General features: G+C 40.1%; 1 protein-coding gene across 1 annotated transcript; it reads right to left on the reverse strand.

Moving 5' to 3' along the window:
- Window positions 1-5,544: 5,544 nt before the first annotated feature.
- Window positions 5,545-26,939, reverse strand: PTGER2 (prostaglandin E receptor 2). Its single transcript, XM_055132077.1, has 4 exons — window positions 26,712-26,939; window positions 19,017-19,530; window positions 18,156-18,919; window positions 5,545-5,969 (listed from the first exon to the last, which is right to left on the reverse strand). Exons 1-4 carry the CDS (start codon window positions 26,937-26,939, stop codon window positions 5,727-5,729), a joined length of 1,749 nt encoding a protein of 582 aa, XP_054988052.1. The 3' UTR covers window positions 5,545-5,726.
- Between the last annotated feature and the right edge of the window lie 279 nt (window positions 26,940-27,218).

Raw genomic sequence — 27,218 nt, forward strand, 5'->3', positions numbered from 1 at the left:
CTCCAGCAGTCTGTCCAACCTTTAATAACAATGGAGAGATCTAGAATTTACTGACAGGCGGAAGGCTGAATTTGTGCATCAAAGAGAGGGTCTAGTGGTAGCAGATAGAGGTCAAAGACAAAACCAGTGCAGGATGGGAGGTGAGTAAAAGAACTAAAGCTAAGTAGCAGAAAGGGTAACCTTGACAGAGGGTCTTCAAAGTCATAATTTTTCCAATCTTTTACCATTTCGTCAAAGTCTCATTTCTGCTGGTATGTTTATTGGTATTTTTAAATATGCATAAATGCTGAATTGCTTCCTAAACCCTTTAGGTCCCTAGTTCAAACTCTAGTCCCATATAACCAATCAGAGTGGCTCTGGTGACCTCTAGCATCACTTGGCCTGGGGTGTATCCATTGCCGTTCCCAAGCATTTAACTATTTGGCCTGGTTGTCTAAGAATCTTGGGAGTGGCCCCCAGACACCCTGTTGGATAGCCCCCTGCCCCCCCACAAGTGTTTCAGTCCACTTTTAGAGATATTCGTTATATGTGACTCTTTTTCATGTGGTTTAGGAATAGCTGGCAATCTGTACTGCTGTGGAGGGAAACAGAAATAAATACATTTTGGTATGATTTATTATGATTTGTATCAGACTGCTGGAGTTTTCCCAGGGAAATTATTGAACTTCTCTGGCTCTATTACCTCATCTAAAAAATGAATAAGATAACTTTGTCACCTTCTCAATTACTCTGAGGATTCAGTGAGTACAAGCATTTAGAGCATTTTTTGCCTACCTGGACATGGTGAATATGAATAAGATCAGAGATTCAGGTTCTCTTGAATGTCAAATTCAGCGGCTCCACTGACCTCTCCCCAATCAATTGTCTCCAGAATTGGAGAAATGCTGAACCTCCGGGGAGCAAGGCCAAGAACAAATAGCTTATCTGTGTGTGAAAAGACAGGAAGAGAGGATAGCTAGTGCACAGGTTCTATTTTTGTATTATAATTTTTAAAAGTGAGAACAAAGATATCTAATCTACTCCCACTGCATAGTCTCCATTTTTCCCTCAAATGTACTCTTCACCTGTAATTTATGGACTTCATCCTGTGGGTTCCCTTTGGCTCTCTGGGTTAGTGTCAGGTTGTTTTTGTTTATTTGTTTCTTTGTCTTGGCTTTTTGTTTTTGGGTCATACCCCTGCTCAGGGATTACTTTGATTCTACTCTCAGGAATTCTTGGGGGACTGTATGCAATATCAGAGATCAAACACACGTCGGCTGAGCACAAATGCCCTGCTTGCTATGCTATTGCTCCAATCCTACTGTCAGTTTTGACCAGTGGGAGGAATAGGTAGAAAGGAGGCAGTGGTTGGGGGACCATATGTGGTGCTGGGATAGGACCTAGGTCAATGCCATGGAGGCCAAGAACCCTACCTCACGTACTTTCTCTCTGTCCTCTATAACTGTTTCAGTCTTAAGGCCACAGCCCTACTGTATGATAGCGCCTGAAGCTTTCACTAGTTTCTGATATCTGCTCCTTCTTGTCCTTTAGGAAAAGAGGAGTAATAGCTTCCAAGGGATACTTCAATATCTCTGTTGATTCCCTCTGTAACTACTCCTTTCATTCATCAGCCATCACTCTTTCCAGTAAGCCATTCTTCTGGAATTCTCACTCATTTGACTATTGCTAGATTTTTCAGACCAAATTCCTAGCCAGCATTTTATATTTCCCTGAGCACCACCAGGAGTGATCCTTGAGACAGAGACAGTAGTAAGTTATGCCTGGGCAAAATAGGAGGTGGGCTATAAACAAAAATCAAACACGTGAGTTTGGGAAGATAGTATAGGGGCATGGCCTTGTATGTGGGTAACCTCAGCTCAATGTCTGGCTCCCCATATGACTCCTGCCAGGAGTGACACCTGAGTGCAGAGACAGGAGTAAGCCCTGAACACTGCTGGATGTGGCCCAACTCCCCACCCCCAATCAAGCATGTAGCTCATAGAATTACAACACCCAAATAAAACTGGCCTTTATTATTACATATATTTTATAGAAAATTAAAACATTTAATTAAGAACATTTATATGTAATAAAGTAAATCACAAAAGGCTATCAGAAATAAAAGGCAACTTTCTGAAATAAAAGTTAATGCCTAAGTATGGCTTTGGACTCATGTATACATTAGATTATGATTTTGTGAATTATGACCATTATATTCTATTTCCATAATGGAAATACATTTGTAGCTCAGGTGATAAAATGCATTATAAATTTTTCATAATAATGTTAAATGTTTGGTGTTTGGAAGTATAGTCATATACTTAGGGAGAAATTCCAGGGAAATTAGGTGAAGGCATAAGATGTTATCAAATATTCAAGTTTTATCAGTACCTGCAAGAATGGGCATGGATATCTATGATTATAAATTACTCATTTGCTCAGGAGACTGTATATAAAAGGCAGCAGTGGAGTTGAGAAATTCAGAAAACCATTTATTTTGGCTGTGTGAAATAAATAAGACTCTGGTTAAGGACAAGCTAATTATTTTTCTGGCTTTCAAAGAAATCAATTTCTAAACTTGAATATGTTGATTTTTCTCGGTTAAAATCAAAGCTGATATTGCACAAGCATTAGGGCAATCATTTTCCAAAGTACAAAGATGTACCTGTGAGTAGGCAGGGAGGGACACCAAACGTTTAAATAAACTACACTGAGAACATAGTAGTGTGGATCAACATAGAAATGTGGATTAGATTTACTCTCCCCACTGCTCAGGGCTCGCCCCCTCTGCAGCATGGCAGTTGGAGAGAGAGTAAGGGTGTCAGTGCTTTCTGGAGCTTTCTTTGATCTAATTCTAGGTCTTTATGGGTCCAAGATACATTGGGATCGAAGTCTTTCGGAAGTTTTCAATAGCTTCTACTCCATTTCAAGTCCCTATCAGGTGGTGTGTGTGTGTGTGTGTGTGTGTGTGTGTGTGTGTGTGTGTGTGTATTTGGGGGCCACACTCAACAGTGCTCAGGATTTACTCTCAGCAGCACTCTGGGATCACCTGTGGTGGGCTTGTGGACCACATGCGATGCTGGGGATCAAACCTGACTTGGCTTTGTGCAAGGCAAGTGCCCTGCCAGCTGTACTACCTCTTCCACATCCCTATCAGACTTTTGGACATTCAAGACCAAAATGTAGTACCTAAATTTCCAGGTTCTCTCCTGGAAAATCTCTAATGACATGCAACTATAATGAATCACCCAGGAAACAGTTAAGCTCAGAAGAATGGTTTGGCTTCAGACCATTTCTTAAACCCTTTGCAGGGCTGAATTCTGAAGTTTTCCTTTAATTTTTCATGGCATTGAATGGCTAGGCTCAAGCATAAAATGCAGTTCTTTAATCACAATTTAACTCTCTATAATGCCAGACTAAATCCTGTATTTCTTACTTACATTTAACTTGAAAATGAGTCACTAAACTTAAGTATGCCTGGTTGATGGGATTTTCAGAAGTGCTTTCATATCTAATCTAAGTGAATTTTTCTAAGGATTCTTCTGATTGCTATTGATAATTGGAAGTTGACAATTACGTTGGATTTTAATTTTCAAGTCTTTCTTTATACTGCTGTAAATGAAATAATAGAATTTTGTAATTTAAGTACAAGAAATATGACTACATGAAGAAGTAATACATTAGAAATCTAGTTTTTGTTCGGTATACCCTTGCAGGGCTTGGGGCTTATTCCTGGCTCTGCACTCAGGGATCATTCCTGGAAGGGCTTGGGGGACCATATGTACTGCCAGGGATGGAACCCAGATGGGCAGTGCCCTACCCACTGTACTGTCTCTTTAGCCTCCAATTCTTTCTTTATTTTTTTTAAGTTATCAGGTATTATTTCAGAATTTGGGAGGTTAGTAAAGTAAGATGAAGGGTTATAGTTAACATTTTCATTTGGGAAAAACAGTCATCTGGAAATCAGTCTTTCAGCTTCCAAGTAACTTCATAATTTTATGTTTAGGAATTACCCATGGGTCTAATTACTTCAATTTAGAACTTTAAAAAACATGATGGACAAAGAATATTTATTTACAAGTTTGATTTGAACACGTTAAATTTTGCCTGTCTTGTTTAAATTAGTAGAAAAACAAACCATTTATTTATTCTTTGTAAAATAACAGCTGATATGACATAGATTGCTGTGTCAACATATACTGTTTCCATTGGTTTGGCATTACTCTAAGTGATCATCTAATTTGATAGCTATTTGTAGGAAATGCTTTTGCATAAGCAACTTACTGAGAACGTGGGGCAGCAAAACCCTATTCCTGTGAGGTTTCTTTTTAAAATAACAAGTAGCTTATAATAACACTCACTGCAGAAAAAAAGATGGTTCTACTTATAGCATGGAGATCATATTATAAGGGTAAAAAGTAAAGAGAAAAAAATCGTCTATTACCAAGTTGCATAGTTTTTTTAAATTTAAATTTAAATTTTTAATTTTAATTTATAATTCAACCATACTTTTAAGTATGGTGTTTTATCTTCCAAATAAAATACTTTTTAAAAAACTTTTAACTCATTAAAAGGTTTTATACTGAGACCAGAATTTGATATCTAGTACTCCCAAAGTGGTGGGGGGAAGGTATATCTTTACATTGTAAAATGTCATTGAGAATTTCACCAAATACTATTCCATTCTTAAATTTTTGGTTTATAATTTATTTTTGCAGCATTTTAGATGAGTTAACACAGAAACTACATTATGATTTTTAACAGTGAAAAATTCATTGGGCTATTTTGATAACACGTTTATGGCATGCTAAATATTTAGATTTAGAAATGCATTAAAATATGACTCACTGTAACATGATTTCCTATATGAGTCAAATCACAGATCAAAATATAGTCAGAGGAATTTTGCTGCAACAGTTTACTTCCTAAGTATATGTTAGTCATGCCCTCGGCATCAGCATTAAAGGATTTCCAGTGTATCTGAAGAAGTAGCCAGAATTTTCAGTTTTTTAATACTAACACTTGACTTAGACATAGCTACATATATTCTCCCCTGGGGAAAAAAAAGAGAATTATCAAAATTAACTTTCTGAATAACATTTGTTTTTTCTTATTGAGAGGAAAGTTTCTAAAATCTTCTTGACTATTATATACACAACAGATATTATAAAATAAATAACCTGACACTTTGACATGTTGTTTCTGGAGGACTAAGGGAAAGCTGAACGCACGCTGTGAAGAATAATACTGTGGTGATGAGGGGGACTTCTACATATAGAAACATTATAATACACAGTGCCTCCTTGGATTTCCAACCTCATTGTTTTTAGAAAGGATTTGTTAACACTCATAAGAAAGACATCAAACTTGTTGTGTCCACATAGAGACTTCCTAGAGAAAATACATGAAATTTTGTCTAGTCTGACTGTACTCTGTTTATAATAGTAACAGATGAAAATGAAAAACATAGTAACTAGGACTTTTAAACAAACTACAAAACCACATGCTTTCTCATTCAACAGGAAATCTTAAATCAAAGGCAACTGGATCTAAGGCCAGGTAACTTGCCAATCCTTTGGGCACCTTCCAAGTGCCTTATCAGCTCATCTATAGCTCAAACCATGGCTGAAATGTTGGTGACTCTGATTCATTAGGGTAGCTTCATTTTGTTTATAAGTTTTTTTCATTTCTCCAAGAAGTCATTTCAAAAATATCTTCCAGATGCAGGCTAACTAAGCACTTCTTAACTACTGTACACAGAGGTCAGTCAATTTACTGGCATTTGACTGTGTTGAAGAGGAAGTTTCTGTTGCATCTTGTGTTCTTAACGAAACCCGACAACAGAGGACTGACCGTATTAGTCTCAGCACAGGAGGTCTAAGGATTGCAAAGACCCAAGGGTCAATTATTGAGTTGAGTGATAAAAATCGAAGACTGAGAAGATCCCACTGTTTATCGCTGTGCTTGAATGTATCCATAAATACAAATACCTGTAAGAAGCAAAAGGGGGAATAATGTAAGTTTAATTTTGCAGCAGAGGACAAGGTTAGATTTATGTGCAATTGAAAATCAAAGATTAAAATATGTTTGAATTGAGTAATGCTGATGAAAGTCCGGGAGCAAAATCTCACTCTTGTATGTAAATCACAGCATAATGGAGGAAAGGCAGGTTTTTGATTATGATTATCACAAACTACTAAGAACAATATCCTGGTCTTATTATTGGAAATGAAAGGAAATAAATAAATTAGCCTTGGCACCTAGAACAGAATTTTCTATAGAATTTTCTACAGAATTTTCAGAATTTTCTACAGAATTTTCTCTTTAACAATATCAGTGCAATGAGATGGCACTGTGGGGTCCCATTTATCAATAACCTTACATATGTCATTTGAATGGTACCTGATACTAAATCCACTTTATTCCTATGCCTTCTTAAAAAATACTTGAGACAGGGGTTGGAGCTATTGCACAGAGAGTAGGGCATTTGCCTTGCACTCGACTGACCTGGGTTCAATTCCCAGCATCCCATATGGTATCCCGAGCACTGCCAGGAGTGATTCCTGAGTGCAAAAGCCAGGAGTAACCCCTGTGCATCGCCGGGTGTGACCCAAAAAGCAAAAAAAATAAAATAAAAACCTGAGACAAGTATTCCTTTTTGGCAGATGAGAAAGTAAATTTCAAAATTAATACCCTAACTATTTACTTCCAAACACATAATCTGGTTTAATTGTCACAATTCAGAGGGTATCACTGTATCACTGTCATCCTGTTACAGTTCATCGATTTACTCAAGTGGGCACCAGTAAAGTCCCAGCCATCAGACTTTAGCAGCCTCTCCTTACTCGTTCTTTCCAATGATTGGAGGCTCTTTTCCGATTCAGGGGAATGAGACCTATTATTGTTACTGCATTTGGCATATCGAATACACCAGGGGGATCTTGCCAGACTCTTCTGTGTGGGCGGGATTCTCTCGGTAGCTTGCTGAGCTCTCCAAGAGGCATTTAGAAGGTATACCATATATTGTATGTATACCATATATTGTATACCACATATGGTAATATATGGTATTCAGAGTCTGGACTGGGGCGACAACACAGCAGTAGGGTGTTTGCCTTGCAAGTGGCTGACCCAGATTCAATTCCTCCTTCCCTCTCGGAGAGCCCAGCAAGCTACCAAGAGTACTCCGCCCACACGACAGAGCCTGGCAAGCTACCTGTGGTGTATTTGATATGCCAAAAACTGTAACAACAAGTCTCACAATGGAGATGTTACTGGTGCCCGCTCGATCAAATTTATGAACAACAGGACAACAGTACTACAGTGCTATGGTATCCAGAGGGTATACCATAGTACTATTAGTGAAAATATGGATTATGGCCATTGGACTGCCTAGATTTGGTCGTAATCGTGGCTCTGGATATAATTTAGGGACCTAATAAAGTAAGTTAAGTTTCAGTTTCTACATTTTCAAAATAGGTGATAAGGGTGGAAAGATAGTACAGAAGATACTGCCCTTAGTTTGCATTCAAGTGACCCTGGTTCAATTTCTGGCATTGCATGGTCCCCTGAATACTTCCAGGAGTGACTGCAAAGCACAAAGCATGTAAGCCTTGAGCAGAGTCAGGTGTGGAGTAACACTTATGGTCCCAATTGGTGATGGTGATAATAAGACCTGTCTACTTGAAAAGGTTGATGGGAAGACAAAGTTTTGTAGCTTAGAAGAACAGTGATCTCTGGGTAAGTGCCTCCACTGTGTTTGCTGCTGTCTTTTCCATTTCCTCAATGAGCACATCATCAAGGTGTAGGGAAGTTAAATAACTTTCCCAGGTTCCAGAAGTGGGTAAGTAACTGAGTCTGGACACAAATTTTACCTCCCTTGATACTCATGCAGTGTCGAGGACATTTGCTCAGTACAGGGCACTTATATTAGACAAAAATACTTAGAATAATGTCCTAAACACTGAAATCTTATGCATCTTCACATTCTGATCTATGTTTTTAAGTGCTATGCCTATTTCAGATGATTTCTTAGATTTTAGGAATTTAGATATTTTGATGAGAGATTTTAGAGAGCAATGTTTTGGTGAGATTGTAAGAAATGGCACCATAAATTCATGCTCGTGCTCGATTAAGATTAAACTACTTCCATTGAGCTTAAAGAAAATAGGAAAACAATGTAAATCAAACTCGGTAGCTTGAAGTCAGTTCTTTATAATACTCCAAGGACTTTTTTTTTCTTTTTTTTTAAAACCACTGGTGGCCTGTGAGGGAGAGCTATTACTTCTCTCTGCCTTCCTTCCCTAGAAGAAGGAATGGCTTATTTTCCTTCTCTGGGTACTTAGTTTGCAGGCATCTGGCAACTGGAAACACAAAGAAAACTGAAAGAGGGAGAAGAGTCATCTTCAGTTGCTTATGTTAAGACAACAGCAGGAAGGTTTGGCAACTCGCAATGTTTATGCCAGAGAATCTTGGCATAGGGAATGGAGAAGATACTTAGCAGTTAAGGACAAAGAATTGCTGGTGTATTTCCTCAATTGTAGAGAAGGAGAAAGTTGGGGTGGAGTGGGGAATGCAACGAAGTAAAATTTTTCTTGACATTTTCACTTGGGATGAGGAATCCACAGTAATTTCAGACTTTGGAAAGTCAGGATAACAGTGGACATAAATCTGATAATTATAAATATAATAGTTTCCGCCTCCCCCCCCCAGCATTCTAATGTAGAAAATTTTATATTTTCTGTAACTGAGTTTATTATCTACTTTAACCAAAGAATATAATAGCCCCAGACTGGCTAGATAACATGAGCAGTGCAACAAGGTCTCATTATTGTAACTGTGGTCTTCACACATGATGAGTCAGGTTTCCAGGGTAGAATAATCCACTCCATACTTCCCAGTCCCCTAAGAGTGTGAGAGAGCAAGCAGAAGTGAAAACTGGTTTGAGAGGATGAAGTAATCCTGTACGAAGTTTCCTTTCCTTTTCATTGACTTGGCTAAATGATCTTTAGAAATATCTCTTAGGACGTGGCCAACATTTTGTAAAAGATTTTTTTTCAACACTTGGGAAAAAAAACATATTTCAGTGACCCATGAAATCCTCATAAGTTTTATCTTCTACTTCCCATTTACTTTTTCTGATTTTTGTCTTTTGCTTAGAACTCACCACTATTGATATTGCGGCTCAGACTTTTACTGTAGAAATCATTGCTAACATAAAATTTACCCTTTTAATGATTTCTCAATGTATAATTCAGTGGAATTAAGAACATTCTCATTGTTGTGCACCTGTGTTTTCATTATTTTTGTTTTCTGTAGATTGTGATGTTCTGAGATTTAAAAAAAAAATTTTCCCATCTTTGAAACACTCAAGGGTTCACCCAGACACAAGATTATGATGCACTAACTAACTGATCCCTTGCTCTTCTCTCTGTACTCCAAGAGGCAGTATTCCTCTGCTTTAGTCATTCCAGGGAGCAGGACCAGGCAACTATGGATCAGCCCTGTATCTTGAAGTCATCTTAAAATGATTCAAATTAGTGAGTCCTAAAATGTCTGTCATACCTGCTTGGCCTCACAACTCCAGGAAAGTCTATGGCTCAGGCTCTGCCCTTGATTATTCTTCAGCCTCCTGCTAGCACTTTCCAGTGATCTTATGAATGGTCCTATGAGTCATCTAGTGTATCCTGATTCTAGAAACCAAGAGAAGGATAACTGTTGTCTTCTTGAGCCTTTCTGTGCCCCTGTTATGGTCACCCTGGCTGATAACCACCTAAGAGAACATACCCACCATCCATTTCTACTATCCAGCTCCAGAACTTTCCTCATCAAACTGAATCTTGGTAGTCATTAAACAAAAATACCACATTCCCTAATCCTTCTGGCCAATCCAGAAATGTAAAGGCTGACACAATGGATATATTAACTACTAATAGAGTTGTGGTGATATTCTAGAAGTTGACTTCAGGGATTGGTAGGAAAAAAAATGGTTGTCTTTGTATACACTGTCAATACGTTTGTTAGGAGAAATGATACCAAGTGCTAACTTCAATCTGTGAACTGAGTTTTCATTCCTAACAGCACACAATCTTTAGCTGTATCTTCCAACCACCAGTCCACAGACCAGAGCTGGCTTGCAAGTGTGAAAGGTTTAAAACCACTGATCTGCAGGGCTACAGATTATGAGACTACATGATAGGCTGGTGAATATTAGTTTTTTAGTTTTGTGTGTGTGCTTTTTAAGTGTGTGTCTTAGAAGCCTTGGAGTAGTTCACGGAAAACTTCATCTTGATACTGACAAGGTACTTTTTATTTGAGCTACTTTCTTACCTTTAAAGCAATTACCTATTGAATTCAGAATTTTAGAGCAAATGAGAACTCTAAAATGGCTGCTCATTGAAATCTTCTGAGCGGCATTAAAATGCTTTAATCAACACAAGATTTTGTCAATGATTTTGAAACAATATACATGCTCTCCACGGGGTACAGGTGAGAAATCATGTTCCGGATTAATATTTCTCAACCATTTTTTGACTGTGGCCCCTTCTGACTTTGTTATCTTCCTGTGCCCTTACTCCAAGTCCTACCATTGGCCTCTTAGTCTCATACCGTGACTTACCCATTTACATGATTTTTATTGTAGCCCCTTGGGAGCCCACGTAGTCATACTGTCCTTAACTGAGAAAAGCTGTTCTATAAGTTGTTTCAGCTTTACCCTTTCCTTGGTTCTTCCCTTTGCACTTATATCTCAACTGCAGAAGTCTTAAGTCCAGCTCTGTGTCTTAGGCAGTAAATTATTCGAAGATAACTGAAGCTTGGTATACCTTGGTACTAGAAATCCGAACACAAGAAACCTGAGCTCCAGATTAGAATATGGAATCAGAAACTTGGAAACACAGCATGGGAACTACGGAAACCCAGCAGACCAAGAAGTAGAGTCGCTGGGTTTCCTTAGCTGGAAAGAGATTTGTGAGCGAGTTCCTAGAATTCTGTCTCTCAGCCAGTCATTCACCATTTTTATTCACTTTTTCTTCTTTTTTTCATTTCCCCAATGAAAGACTTAGAGTGCTTGCCTTGCATATGATCAAGGATGCCCAGGTTTGATCCCTGGCACCACTCTGTTGCCCCAAGCAGGGCCAGGAGTGATTCCTGAGCAGACCCACTAGGTATAGCCCAAAATAAATAAATAAGTAAATAAAACAAAAAAGACTGTGATGAACTCTTGACATCCTGAAAAAGAAATATGTCATTTCCCAAAACAGTTTTTTCCTTAGGAATATCTTGACCTCATAGAATCAACCTGCTACATTACCATTATGGGGTTCTCTTAATTTTTTATTTTTAATTTTTTTGCATGTATGGAGGTAGATAGACTCCAAGCAGTTCCCAGGAGGCCTAGGAACCCCCTCTATTATTCTCAGTCATCCAAGATGTTGTTTCAGCACAACAACCAGAAGATGTGATGCTGCTCGGGCCCTGTAGAGCTGGAATACTCAGGCCACTTGGCAATTCTGGGGGTGCCTAGAGTCACACCTGGCAGTGCTGAGCCATTATGCAGCTCTTATAGAGGCCTATAGCAAAACAATAAGCTGTAGAGAAAATTAGTAAGAAAAATAAGCTGTAGAGAAAATTAATAAGAAAAATAGGGCTTTTAGCAGGGCCAATTAATGGTGTTTTATAAAATGGTTTAAATTGACAGAAAAGATTATGAAGAGAAAATTAAAGGTTGAGTTTTCATCATTACTTTCAATTTAAAAATATAGGTATGTGGTGCTGGGAAATTACACTGGTGGAGGGATGGGTGTTGGAACATTGTATGACTGAAACCCAATCATGAACAGCCTTGTAAGTGTCCTATTCCATGGTGAATAAAAAATTTTAAAAACAAAGGTATAATTTTTGATGTATATTGTATTTTATGGAATATCAATGTCCTTTATGATGTTAATTTGCTTTCAAAAAGAAAAAAATATAGAAGCACTGAGAAAAGACACCTGTATTCAAATAAATGAAACTAAAAAATTAACATGAAATAAAATCAAAAAGTACAGTTTCTTCTTTAAGCTAAGAATCTGGCCTAAATCACTTGTCATAGCAACAATAATCAACTTGATCAGGGATGTAGCTGCAATTCACAGTCTCTCTTTTGGGAAAAAAAGACTATGGTCTTTTCTGTCGAGTGTTTGAAAACTCAGAGTAATAATGTCTTTGCTCACAACTAGCATTGATTTTGGGGATATGGGTTTGAGGGACATATGCAGAAGCATTCAGGGGCTATTACTGGCTCTGTACTCAGGGGACCATAGATAGTGCTCAGATTTGAACCGAGGTCATAACTAACAGCCACATGCAAGCCAAGTGCCTTCCCTCCTCTACGATCACTCTAGTCCCATTTTTAATATGTAATGGCAAAGGAAAACGTGTCAACTGAAGAACGTCCTCTTAAAAGAGAATGTGTATTAAAATTATTTTGACAATCAAAACACCTCATTATGATAAAGAGTCTTCTTATAGTTCATGGATATTAACTTGGCAGTATCACCAAAGTTCATGGTGGTCATACAGAGAGTCCTGGACTACTCTTTCAATCCTGTTAGAATCCTGGGACTGTAAATGTATGTAACTGAGCAACTTCATAATCAAGTTTACAGCCGTCCTTTATGTACATTTTTCAGGGAGTACCAGAAATGAACAGGAAGCCCTGGAACTGTTTATCTGAATTTCTCCTGTATTGCAAAGATCATATTTCCACTAATCAGATTTACCTAGAAACTATAGCCGTAAAGAATTTCTAAAGATGAAGACATTTTAAGAATGAGTCAGTGGCTCACTCTTGAAATTTCAGAACTGAATAAAATATATAAGTACTTTATCCTGGTGGAATGTGGAAAACAGTTTAAAATGACCAGGCTACCCACAATTATTATAAAGTAGTGAGAAAGTATAATATAATGAGAAAGCTCAGTATAGGTTAGAAATTAAGACACAGACAATATCTGAGACAAGAATAGAGGCCTGATATATTTCCTGTATTCTGTTCCATTTCAGGAAGAAAACAAGATTTTATTTATCTCTGTGAAATAGCTTATTAACATAAGGATGAATTTATTAATTTATACAATATCCCTTCTGTGCGTAAGCTGTTTGGAATATGTTGCTGGTCCCATCCATAATTTAATATTGGACAGACAAAATAATGTCATTTCCTAAACACCACATGCTTTTCTTAAAAAAACATTGCTTAAGAAATGTTACAAATATAACAGTGGAAGATTTTATGTGTGGGGGAGTGGGAGGGAGGATCTGATTATTTCTTAATTTAGGGTAGTATTTACATTAGCCAATCTCCTTAAATCCCAGTCTCAGCCTTTTAATTCATAGGTCTTTGGAGAAGTAAAAGTGAACCACATACATGGTCCCAGCTTATATATCCCTTGAAACCGACATGGAGAATGGTCTTTGTCAATGTCTAAAGTCATTGTGTTATAATTTCAGAAAAAGTGGTCCAGATATTTCTAACATCTTCACAATTCTGTTATGAAATATTGGATTATTCTTTTTATGATACTACTGACACAACTCCTCTCTGATAGTATTCTGATAGTATTATGAGTAAGCGCATAGATCTCTATGCTTAAAACTTTCTGGCTTTAAATTCTGATTTCATCACTCACTAGCTGTGGAACTCAGTATAAATTATTTGCTACATACATAAAATGGAATATAATATCATTAATTTTACAGATGTTGTGAAGGTAGTAGGTTCATATATGCAAAAATTAAAAATTAAAAATGCTACTTATTTTGATGTTGGTGATGACAGCTGAGGTTGAACTTGACTTTATTATGGGGTAATTATACATTTTAATAGTTTTACATCATTTACCAAACTTCAGAAGTGTAGAATTCTTGGAAGAACCAGTAATTCTAACCTGCCCATACCTTGGAATAATAGCTGTTATTAATAGTTCCAAGTTTCCTGAATTCCCCATACTCCCTGTGCCCACTTTTAGAATGTTGTAGAAAAAAGCAGGTGTCCCACTGGTTACACAGTTGTGAAAGCTCCTCCTGGTTGGAATGGGTGGGACCCACTTCTTTGAATACAAAGAACAGCCCTGCTTTCTTGAGGAAGGAGGAGGCTGTGATAAGATAAATTGCTAGTATTTGGGGCACACAGGAAGACAACTATAGTACATTAGTAATTACTTTACATTGACTACATTTAGAATCTCTAATTTTTTGATATATGGGCTCACTGAAATAGATTGATGAGAATCCATTTCATCTGTTTCTTTTTTTACTTTTTGATATGTGGTTTCTAGAAATTTAAAAATTCCATATGTGGCTCATATGTGTGGCCCATCCTGTATTTTTGTTAGATTTTATGTTTTGTTAGCGGAACAAGAGAATTTTAGAAAGCAACCACAAGACTTTGTCTTGTCTAACAACTAAAAATCTGGAGAAATGATTCGCACCTTGTCTTGACTACAAGTTCATTGTGGGAGATGTAGAAGAAATGAATATAAGGAAAAGCACCTTTTTTACACCACTGCGCATGTCAAAGATTTTGATCAATGTACTAAACAGTAGTCATGCATTTTAAACAGTTTGTCTCCAAGAAATAATTTAAATGGGGTAGTACAGAATTTTATAAGGGTTAAAGCCTAGAATCTAGGCACCTGTTTTCGAGTAAATGATAGTACCAGTATTTCAGTAACAAGATAACAATGGCCAATGTGGATTTTCCTATTAAGAAACAACTTGATGTTTCTATGGAAGGTATGGTGTAAGTAAGACTCTCTTTGGGCTAGTGGATTATCCATAGTTCATTTGGATGACAAGTCAAATTAGTCCCAAAGAAAGAAAAAAAAAGAAAGAAGTTAGTTTGTGTAGTTTTGGGATTGTATCCATGCTAGGTTTTAACCCTGCTCTTTGTCTAAGAGTACTTGAAGAAGAAAATCTAGATGATGCTTATTGATAGTTTCAGTGCCAAGGAATGGCACAGGGGAACTAAGCCTGCTTCATGACCTTCATCTTCCCCCTTCTTCAAGTTGTAAGTAACTAATCTAAATAAAAGGTTTCTAAGCAAATCTACTACTACCCCAACACTGCTAACCAGAATTCTAGCTCTGAGCTTCTTCCTTTTGGCAACTCTGGAGCTGCTCCAATTTAATGTTAAATAAAATATACATTATATCACTGTGATCCTGTTGCTCATCAATTTGCTCGAGCAGGCACCAGTAACATCTCCACTGTGAGACTTGTTGTTACTGTTTTTGGTATATCAAATACACCACAGGTAGCTTGCCAGGCTCTGCCATGCGGGCTAGATACTTTTGGTAGCTTGCTGGGCTCTCCGAGAGGGGCAGAGGAATCGAACTTGGGTTAGCCGCATGTAAGGCAAATGCCCTATCTGCTGTGCTACTGCTCCAGCCTCCCAGGAAGGGGACTGTCATGGTCTGAGACACCTTTAGCAGTTTGATACTGAAGTTTGAGCCTACCATGATGATATAAATTTGGGCCTACTAAGGTGGAAACTCAATAGCAGTATCTGGGATGCATTCAAAAATGTGCTGACCTCATAGAGAGAAAAACTATGAGTTTTGGCAGCTCTGCTCCCTAATCTTTCAAACAAGCTGATCCTGAAGTTGGTAAACAGTTGGCAGGGACTACCACCTGTCATTGTCTTGGAGAAAAGAAATACAGACCTGCCTTCTATCAGCAGTCTGACCAGTAGGAGCTGAAAAAGAAGTGGTATTTCCCTATTTTCTACCTCCATTGCTGTCTCTAATGGATTATCCTCAGCAGTGAGAAAACATAAGAGCCCAAGTTTCACCAATTAGACTCCCTGTCTTGGCTATTTTTCCCACCCTGAACCCAGCCTGTTCTCACCCTTCTATCCCATTCTCACATAGGTCAGGAAGTGGTTTGAATCACTAAGTTACACTTTGCCGGGATTAGAATATAATATATAAAAGGTGACATATAAGAAGCAGCAGCACTATGGGCTGCTGTGTATCCCATTCCATCTTTAGCCAATCTCAAATTCCATCTTGAGCCAAACTCAAAAATTCCATTTTGAGTTGGTCAAAAGAAATGCAGGGCGAAAGATACAGTTGATCCTCCATAGCTGCACGAGCATGAATCCAGACCCAGATGAACCAACTTCAACATGGACTGCTCCTTGCAGATTGTCTCCAGCCAGAGAACTAAGCCACGACCCCATGCCCGCCCAGGAGGGGAAAGGTATTTCTCTCTCTCGCCTGTCCCTTCCCGGGGATGAAGGGCGTGGGGACCTCCATATTATGACGACCACAGATGGGATTTTACGACAAAAACTGCAGCAAAAGGGTGTGAGGGTGGTCTTGGGAAGGTGGGAGGCACCGGCCCTTCCCACCGCTGCTGACATGTGATCCTGGGGGCCGCACGCGTGTGCGGCTCCTCCACAGCTGCACGAGAAGGCGGGGGCGGGGGGGAGGCGCGGGGGGGGGGTGGGGGGGGACGGGATGGGAAGTGTACTGTGTTTTTTTTTTTTGTCTTCGGTGGTGGGATATGGGCACTGGTGAAGGGATGGTTGTTTCAGCATTTTATGACAAAGACTTAAGCCTGAAATCATTGTAATTTTCCACATGGTGATTCAATAAAATAAAATTTTTTTAAAAAAAAGAAAGATACAGTTGATAGGGTGTTTGCCTTGCATGTCGCCAACCTGAGTTGGATCCCTGGCATCCCATATGATCTCCTGAGTTCAACATATGAGTGACCCCTGAACACAGAGCCAGGGATAAGCCAACTGTAGTCCCCGAATCCCCCAAATTTAAAGGTAATGTGATGGTGTGAGACTAACGTGACTTCTATGTATTTGTTTTATTTACTGGTAGGATCTTTCACTTATATTAGGAGCTGAGTTGGCTGAGGCAAATTGGTACTAGAATATAAAATGTTTATCTCTGAAGGAAAACACTGCAAGTACGACTAATGAACTTGGAATTCAATTTGGGGGACAGAAATCCTTTCTGAATTGGAGAATGCCTATCTTGAACTAGTGAAGTTCAGATGTTGATGATAAGATTTTATCTATTTGTGAGTATTTCTAGAAAAAATATCCCCCTACCCCGGCTACTTAAATCCTGAGAATGGGCTCAGAGGTGACCACACACTTGTAGAAAGGGTTGTTATTCCTTCTCCTGGGTCCAAGTGCCTATTTTTCAGATTCCTGAACAGTTTCCAGTCTACTGATCATGCCTCTATATGTGCTCCCAGAACTGAACAGCCATTCTTTTCTGCACAGGGCATTATGCTCATAAAGTGTACAACTCTAAGCTGAAGGGTACCTGTATCCATTTCTGAAGCAACATGGAGAGATGTAAAAGGGAACGAGAAACTGCCTCCTCCAGAAGGATCTCAGAAAATAATCAAGGGGTTCCTGCAACCATCTTTCCTCTAATTACTTTTATGAATTATCACGGCCAAAAGGAATTAGATTCCCACAGGTAGATTTGGGAAAACTGGGCATCAGAGATCATAAAGCAAGTAAGTTGTCTGCCTTGCATGGGGCGGACCAGGGGTGACACAAGGCCCCAGGAGCACTGCACAGAGCCAGAAGTAAGCCCTTGAGCACTGGCCAGGAGTGGCCCCAAACTCAAAATCAAAAACACAAACAGTAACTTGGGAAATTGTAAACTTGTTTTTGACAAAGTTTGGGATGATGAATGCTCTGAAATTTTGCAACAGCGATCCTTTCCTCCTGGGCTCATCCTTAGCAGCAACTAGAAAATCCTGGGGTGAGTGGAAATTTTGCCCTTGGAGAAATAAGACCAAACACAAAAACCAAGGCAGGGTGCTGTGGATCTTCAGAAGGTAAACTGCTGCTCGGGGTTGTCTAATGTGGGACCACCATTCAAAAGAGTCAGAGTGACAGACACCTTCTTAGACACAACTGAGCCCAGGAGACACTGAAAGATTTTTAAACTCTAGCATGGAGGGTGGCCGCGGGGCTGAGCGAGCTTTAGTGGAGGGTCAAGTCTCCCTTTTAAGAAACCTCTTTACCAACCAGGATGTATTTGCACACATTGCAAAGGTGTGTGGGACCGGGCGGGAGCGAGTCGGGAAAGGGTTAGAGAGAAGGTCGCCCCGAGCCAGCCACCCAACCCAGGCTAGAGAAGTAAGCCACTTACTATTAAAGGCAGGGAGCACACAGCGAAGGTGAGGGACATGAGAACCAGAAGAATAAGGTGGTCTATCTCCTCCGCCATGGACAGCTTCTCCGCTCTCCTGCGGGACCCGGGGCCGCCACGGCTGCTACCCATCGAAGGCCCGCGGCGGGTTCTCCGGCTCCGACGGTGCATGCGGACCAGCTGGAGGGTGACGCTGCAATTGCAAAGCAGCACGGCGACGAAGAGGATGAGCAGCAGCGAGGAGTACAGCTTCAGGTACCAGCTCTCCGGTCGGATGAAGCACCACGTCCCAGGGCAGTACGGCCCATACTCCCCGGGACCCAGCAGCGGCACCGAGCAGAAGAGCAAGGACGCGGCATAGATGGCCGGTAGCACCAGCAGGCCCGCGCGGCACGTGACGTGGCTCTGGTAGAAATAGGGGTGCCCGATGGAAAGGTAACGTTCCAGGGCCATGGCGAAGAGCATGAGCATCGTGGCCAGGCTGAAGAAGGTCATGGCGAAGGCGAAGTACTTGCACGCGCCTAGCGCCAGGAGCGTCTTCTTTTGCGCATAGGACACCAGCACCACGGGGCTGATGAGGCACGTCCCCAGCAGGTCGGTGAACACCAGCTCTGTCACCAGCACGTGGAACAAAGAGTTGGACCTGCCGCAGCCCCCGCTGCGCCTAGAGTCGCCCCGCCAACGGCGCGCCAGCAGCGCCAGCGCGATGAGGTTCCCCAGCACCCCGGCCGAGAACATCAGCGCACTGATGGCGGGGCTATGCCCTTCGGGGAGCAAAAAGACTTGGTTCCAGTCTGCGGAGCTATTGCACATAGTGGGGGTGCCGGGAGGGGAGACGCGCCCTCCTCTCCCCGCCGGTACCTGGGAAGAGGAGCAGGAGCTGGGTCTGAGCGCCCGTGGCCGGGGAGACCCAGGCAGAAAGGGGGAGGGATCCAAGTCCAAGTCCAGAGCCCCCTTCCGGCTCGGCGCGCGCTTCGAGGGCAAGTTCGCGCCCCGAGTCTCCGGCGCTCCCTCGCGGAGAGGCCGGCGGGTTGCAGCATCCGGGCGGCGCGCCCCCGCGGTCCCCCGGCTCGGGTGAGGGAGGGCGGAGGGGCGGGGGAGAGCTCAGGTGGATGCAGTCAGCCGCCGCACCCCCGGACGTGGAACAGGTCGCGAGCAGCTGCGGTCTTCCCGGGCCATCGAAGGTCCAAGCGCGCGCGGGCTGTGGCGCGTCCGGGCTGGTCTTGGGGCGCGGGGAAAGCGCGTCCGGGCTGGCAGAGCGAGCAGAAGGGGAGGCGCGGGGCCCTTGCGGGGTCTGCGCAAAAGCCACAGCAGGCCCCGGGCCATGAGAGGAAAAGTCACAGGACTCACCGAACAGCAGAGAAACCGGAAGGACCTGGTACCGCGGTGCGTGGAAAAGAAGGGAACAAAGGCCACCCAAGACGGCCGACTGCTAGAGCAACAAGTTCCCTTTCTTTCTTTCTTTCTTTTTTTTTTTCTTTTTCAAACACCCGGCTCCGAAACTAGGAGGAAGTGGGGCGCGCGCAAGCTTGTTCATCCCGGGAGCCACAGCCAGCGCACCGCCTGCGACGGTTGCGCTGTTTGTTACTTTGATTCTCTTGCCAGCATTTCACCTTTTCCTATGTCAACATCACAACGGATAACCGTTTGTGTGAGCAACTTTTTGTTTTTTTGGGTTTTTTTTTTAAGGAGATGAAAGAAATGTTCCTTGTGCTTCTGTAAAATTGCCTTTAAGTACACGGATTTGAAACCGCTGCACATTATTCTCTTCCCAAACTCAGCTGTGAAAGACCATGTTGTTCTGCTTATTTTCGTGTTCGGTTCTTTGCGTGGGTTTCATCTAGCAAGACCCGAGTTTGGTCGCGTTGTACTGTCAATTGGCCAGTCTCGGGAACTGAACCTGCCAATAAATCGTGGTGTTCTGCTTATTGCCATACTTGCAGATTCGTGAAAATGGTATGATCATTAAAGCCAAACCATTCAGTTGGATAGTGGTGATGAATGTCGATCCTGTCTCGAGCAGAGAGACTGGGAGGTAGAAGGATCCACACAGGGAACAACTACTAGAACAAGTTCATCTTGTTGAAGTTGAGAATGACAGCTAAAGGGCACATACCCTACCTTAGCCTGTTTCTTCCCCGTGAATATTTTGGCCCACCTTAATAATTTTGGCTTAGGGAATCAGTATTGGGATTCCGTTCCCAACAGGGCAAGCTAACAGGAGATCTATTTGCTTTCTCTAGCCCTGTCCTTGCTTTCCCTATCCTTACCATTCTTGAATGCTGCCTTTCTCTGTGCATGCTCTTCCCTCTGGGCTCACCACTGCTTCTTGGAATAGCTGGGATTCAGCCAGAGAAACAGAACCCAAGGGACTGTGATCAAATAATCAAAGCTTTATGCAATCTTGTGCCTCTGTGCTTTTGGTTGTGGGGTCATAGCCTGCGATGCTCAGGGGCTACTCCTGGCTGGTGCTCAGGGGCCCATGTAGTGAGGGACGATCTCCCCAGGGCCTCATATATGTAAGACAGTGCTCCCAACTGCTCAATTATCTCTCTGACCCTTGTGCCTCCTTTTTTTTTTTTTTAATCAAAACTGAGAGGGACTCTCTAGGATCAAAGAAGCAGAAGCAACACTAGCAAAGGGTCTGTAGTTTGGATGACATGACAGTCCTTCTCCAGGAGAAATTCACTTGGATTTGATTGGACCAAGATAGAGCTTCATACTGATAGGACACCAGAACCCCGGCTGGACAGAATTTAGTCAGTGGAGGCTGTACACTGGGACCCTTCTTGAGCTATCATCACTTGTCTCCTTAATTTATAATAAGGTATTCCTGATGATGCTTCTCGGCCATGTTTTTTCCATGCAATATGTAATTATGCATAGTCATAGTATGTTCCTCAACTGTGCATGCTCGTCTGTCTCCCTCATAAACATACATGATTTTTTTCTGGACTACTTCTAAATATATACTTAGGGTAACAATTATGCCACCACCATTCTATTCAGCATAAAGACTCCCACTTCCTCTTTCTTTCTGCAACTTGCTCTATAACCAATGCTGTCCAGACAAACTTCCCAACTTTTTTAGATTTCTTCCTGCCAATAAAGCCCTTTTTTTCTTTTCAACTGTGTTGTGGGGAAAAGAGAACAAACTGGAACTCATAAACAACTGAGAACCTTAAAGACAAGCAGGATATGCTGTGTCTGTCAGGAGTGCCTGCGTAGGCATGCCAGAGGGGAAGCTGGTCTCTGTGAGGAGTTTCACAGGTGCTTGGCATAGGACTTGAAGAACCTGAAGCAACTGCTTCTCGGCCTTTTGGCTAAGATCAAGTGAAGAACCTGAAGCAGATATGGTAGGAGTCAGAGTAGCTCTAACCATGTGCCACCTCACACCAATAAGATAAGCCTACAGATCCTTGCTGGGTGCTGGGTTCCACCATGCATGGAGCCCTGCTTTACTACTATGTCACCACATCGCCCTGCAGGTTCAGGTTAAATCTAGTGCTGAAGGCATAGGGTGTAGGAGGACTAGTATTGGTGAGTTAGTTTTTTCTTATGCCTGTTTTTAAAGTTTTAATCAGGAAAGCAAAAGATTTGTTGAACCATCCCTATAAAATGTCCCTTCTTATGGATAGAACATAGTAAATTGGCCATCCCTTAGCTCCAAGAAGTCTGAGAAAGGGGGAATAGACTGTTCCCAGTGACTTGTACAGTAGAGGTAGGTAGGAGAAAAGGTCCTGAAAATAGCACTGAGTTAGTCAAGCAATAATTCTCACCAACCCTGCCTCATAGCTGCAAAGGAAGTTCAAGAACATTCATTTCAAAAATCTTTCCTTTAGACACGAAAGCCTAAAATGTTGAGGGGCTTGTGGAAATTCAATAAAGCTGGAAGCATGGAAGTCAGACCATCTTATTTCTATTCTAGGCCCCTGTGTAATGGACAGACGGTCTATGTAAAGCCAGAAAGGAGAACTCACTGGAAAATACTTAACATAATTTAGATACTCCTTTTGACTGATTTGTCAGTAAATTTAGAAAAATTTGCATAAACTCAGTATAACCAGAGAGAATGGACTCACTGCTGGGTAAGTGTGTGTGGTACAAACATTTTTGGCAGTAACAGATCATACATTATTATAAACTATGAATATGTTTAACTCCTAAATAATGTTATAGGAATGTGTTATCCCAAGGAGACATTTTTTAAAATTCCTATCCCCAAGGACCCATCTTCTGAAAAGTACACAAAGAGGTTATAAACATATATACAGAAGGTGGAAGAATGTATGGTTGCAAGAATCTAGACAGTCCTTCCAAAAAAGGACTGGTTTAAATGTTGGTATGCCTATGAAATGCAATATACATTAATTTCAAAAATGATATGTATTAATCTGTATTCTTAATTATATTCAGCACATATTGAGTTAAAACATGCATGTAGTTCCATTTATATAAAATTATCTAGATAATTATGTACCTAGAGTAGCTTCTAGAAGAATATTTAACGATATATTAATTTCTCTGGTAAGTACTTTTTTGTCTCTTTTGGTTGATTTTTCTAAGAATATATGTTACTTTCAAATTGGGAAATGCAAGGAAGCTTTTTATTTAGAAAAATATTATTTGAGAAGACTATTTTATCTACTTGATTGGAAGGCAGGGAATTAGGATTGATGTAAATTTCTTCCAATTAGATTCTTTAATGAGATCTTGAAAGTTGTTTGAGACTTACCAATAATGTTATGCTAACAATTTCCATAAGGGTTTCTCAATTTCAAATTTTTATTTGAAGATCAGAAATTATCATATTACACAGAATTTCTAATGAAATGATTCCGTGTCCCATTTCAAGTGATTGTTTTTTCTTTCCTATTTTTTTTCTTTAAGCTATACCAAAGGTGCTCAGGGTTTATTCCTGCCTCTGTGCTCAGAGATCACTCCTGAAGGACTACAAGGCTTCATATGGGGTGCCAGTGATCAGACTCTGCTCAGTCATTTGCAAGTCAAGTTCCTTACTTGCTGTACTATCTCTCATGTCCTTGACTGCTTTGACACTAGCTTCTCATCATCCCTTATGTCATCTCATGACAATTCTAACACTGCTACCACTAGGAAGTCCCACTCTTCTAAAGGTGGTAACAAAAAGGTAAAGGGTAAATAAAGGAAGTTCAAGAACATCCATTTCAAAATCTTCCCTTTAGATGAGAAAGCCTAAAAGTTTCAGTAGAAACAAACCTTCAGGTCACTTATATTTTCTATTTAATACATATGATCACATAATTTAGGGAAATTATAATTGGACAATAAGGCATCTTAGTAGAGAAGCAGAACCAGAGGAAAAATTCTGGAATTGAAATTTATAGCAGCTTGAAGTTCAAAGTAGAACACAACAAATTTGAAGACCAATAATACCTGGTCACTCTTTATTTTATCATTACTCTTGTGCTTGTTGGAAATATTCTCACTCTTAACCTTTGACAAGAAACTCAGAACTTTCATTTTTGGCTGCTTGCCCTAAAACAAAGTGTGTATTTTCTGTGTTCTCAAATAAACCTCTCTGAGATTTTGCGCCACATTATCTAAGAAACCTTTGAGTTAACACATAAATTCTCTTTGGTCTTTTGAAGTTATACTTTCTTTCATAGCTTGTAGCATTGGCTTGAGGAGACATAGTAAAGTAGCTCTTTCTCATCTCTTTTGATTGGGATTACCTCTAACCCTAGTCTTTCAAAAATCATAAACCAAGTATTAACACCTGTGATGTCATGTTGTTCTTTCTACGAGGACATTAGCATAGAACATCTTAGCTTAAAACCAGGAAAAGGGCTAGACTCTGGCATCATCAGTAAGTAGCACTGTAGCATGTCCTCCCTTTGTTCATCAATTTGCAGGAATGGGCACCAGTAACATCTCCATTGTGAGACTTGTTGTTACTGTTTTTGGCATATTGAATACGCCATGGTGGCTTGCCAGGCTCTGCCGTGCGGGCAGGATACTCTCGGTAGCTTGCCAGGCTCTTCGAGAGGGGCAGAAGAATTGAACCCGGATGAGGCGAGTGCAAGGCAAATGCGCTACCCCATTCTATTGTTCCAGTCCTATCAGGAAGTATTGAACAGAAATACATAGGTTACCTTGCCAAATTATTATCCAGATACATTTGCATACATATGGATGTGTGTACCCAAGGCTTGGTGGACCTTATAAGCTCCTAAGACTGGTTGAGAAATAGTTGATAAAGTGATTGTACAACCCTGAATCAATAGAAAAAGCCTTGACAAATAGAGTACAATGGTTCTCTTTGTCTTCAGACAGGAAATAGCAGGTAAAGCTATACTATCTCCTGTGCATGAGGAATGAGCTCAAATGAGTCATTTTAATAATAAAACTTAGGAAAACAAATTACCTGAACCTAATTCAACATAAGGTTGAAACTCTTTTAGTTTGCTTTCAAGGACAGAACAAAACATCTGGCAGAAAGAAAAGCACATATACAAGGAAGTAAGGGTATTCAACTTGTCAGCAGAGGCTCCTGATTTGACTAATTACTTATTTGACTAATTTTCTACTTAAAAAAATTTATTAAGCACCTCCTTGAAAATCTATCTTTTTTGAAGTGAGCAAACAGCAAGAACCTCAATTGCACAAGGCTACTACAGCCCCCATGGATCATTTCTACATAGCCCAGGAGACAGTATCATCTACTTTGGAAAACTCTGGAGTAATAACTCACCCTCGAAATTTTGGAAAAAGCAGAGGAGAAAAATCATATATGAATGTAGCCATCAAAAAAGTTCACTCAACATTTTAATGTCTCCATCATTTTCTATGCACTCTTTGTTCCATTGTTGTGATAAAATTTTACACTGCTTTTCAAAATATTAAAATAGTAATGAATATCTTTCATTTTAATTTGTATCAGAGGACTAAAATTGTGCATGCTCTGAGACCCAGGTTATGATTCTAGAAATCTAGAATTCATTTAATTACTAAATATAATTTAATAAAGCACACATTTATTGAGGCAATAAAATAATTTTAAGAACCTAAGTTCTGGAGGTAGATTTGCTTTTATTCCAAATTTTATTTCTTTCATAGGCAAGTTTCTTACCTCCATGTGCCTCCATGTGCCTCAATTCTTATCCCTCATTGGCAATTTGGGATTAGAACATAGCAGGAATGACAAAATTAGAAAAGCATCACTTTGTCATCTCTATTAAAATTATTTACAGAAACAAGAGATTTGGTTATTATTAAAAAACATGTAGGACTGTGGCTGGAGCGATAGCACAGTGGGTAGGGCGTTTGCCTTGCACGCAGCTGACCCGGGTTCAATTCCCAGCATCCCATATGGTCTCCTAACACCGCCAGGGGTAATTTCTGAGTGCAGAGCCAGGAGTGACCCCTGTGCATCGCTGGCTGTGACCCAAAAAGCAAAAAAAAAAAAAACAAAAAAAAAACCAAAAAAAAACCATGTAGGACTATGATTGATGGGAACTGGACATTAATATAAGACCAAAACTAATTTACAAAAATCACTTTCTTATTGAAAATGATATTAATTGTTCAATATAAAGTTCAAACTATTACCTAAAGCCAGAGGTAAATCTTAGCAACCAATAATATCTATCTCTAACATAATAAAATTCAAGATAATGTACAATATCATCAATACACTTTTTTTTCTTAAAAATCCACTTGAATCTATAGTGTCTTTACTTTTATCTTTCAGATATAAAATTTCAGCAGTTGAAAAACATATGGCAAGCAGATAGTCCAAATAGTGTGGAAAACTGTCTAGCTCTTTAACAAGTGGGTTTCATTATAAAGGAAAAAGAAAGATCATGAAAAATCAAGAAATTTAAAGGACATAGTGATGCAACATGTGGTTCAGACAGGTTTTTTTAAATGTACTGCACAGGACTCTTGGTTAAGAAATTACAAAAACTTTATATAGAGAGTATGTATTAGGCAAGATGATAATATATTTACATGGAAAGTTGGGGAACTTTAAAATAAGCAAATGACAAAAATAGCACAGTAATTCTCTGTTTGGTAAAACACACACATATACAAAAATATCAGAAAGATAACCAGCATCTGACTCAAGTGGTAAAACACATGCCTAGTATATTCAAGGCATGAGTTCAATCTCTATCATTGAAAAGAGTCCTGTGCACTCTTATGTGTGGCCCTAGAGACCCCTATCAGCATTTCCAGGACCACTGGGAGTGATTCTTATGAATATATATGTGAACATATATGTATATATACAAAATGATATACATACCTGCATTTGTATTATCAGGGAGTATACATACTAGATTATTAGGAAAGGTAACAACAAACTATAGATGATAGAAACATAGTTTTGTTTCAGTTGTCCTTACAATAATAATTTTATATAATGAGCATATGTTTAAATAATAGTAATAAAAGGGGAGACTGCTGAAAAGCAAAGAAGATAGGTAAGAAAGTCCTTAGGGACAGGTTAATAACCCCTATATTTGGGGGCAAGATTCCACAGCTGGGTAGAAGTCCAGGATCCTGACCTACTTTGTGCATGAGATTGTACCCATCAGAGACAACAAGTGTCCTGAGGATAATATCCCCAAAGAGAAGTGTTTTATAAGCTTTCTGCTCCTGGATTCCGCGAACATAGTCCCACATGCTACTCCTCCATGGGTCCAGAGAGCTGCTAGAACTTGTTAGATGCCCAAGGAGGTTTTCATTATTCAGGTACAAGGTCCGATGATAAACCTCCCAAACTCCAGATATGCCCATCTTTTGTCACTTTTGATGCCATCTAGGTGGATAGAAAAATGACTTGATTGATAGATGATAGAAGGAGAAATAAACACTTAAAGTTGTGGCTCTTCACTTGTTCTTGGTCCAAATAGCTTTAAGGTAAACATCAGTTACAAGAAAGAGATTGATTCATCAGCATCCCACTGATCGTCTATTTTCTCGAGAGGTCTCAGGAATGTCTCCATTCGTTCTAGCCCTGAGATTTTAGAAGCCTCTCTTTACTCGTCCTTCCCAACGGTGCCGCATTGGAGGCTC

This window comes from Sorex araneus, chromosome 3 (genome assembly GCF_027595985.1).
Source record: "Sorex araneus isolate mSorAra2 chromosome 3, mSorAra2.pri, whole genome shotgun sequence".
NCBI classification, from domain to species: domain Eukaryota; kingdom Metazoa; phylum Chordata; class Mammalia; order Eulipotyphla; family Soricidae; genus Sorex; species Sorex araneus.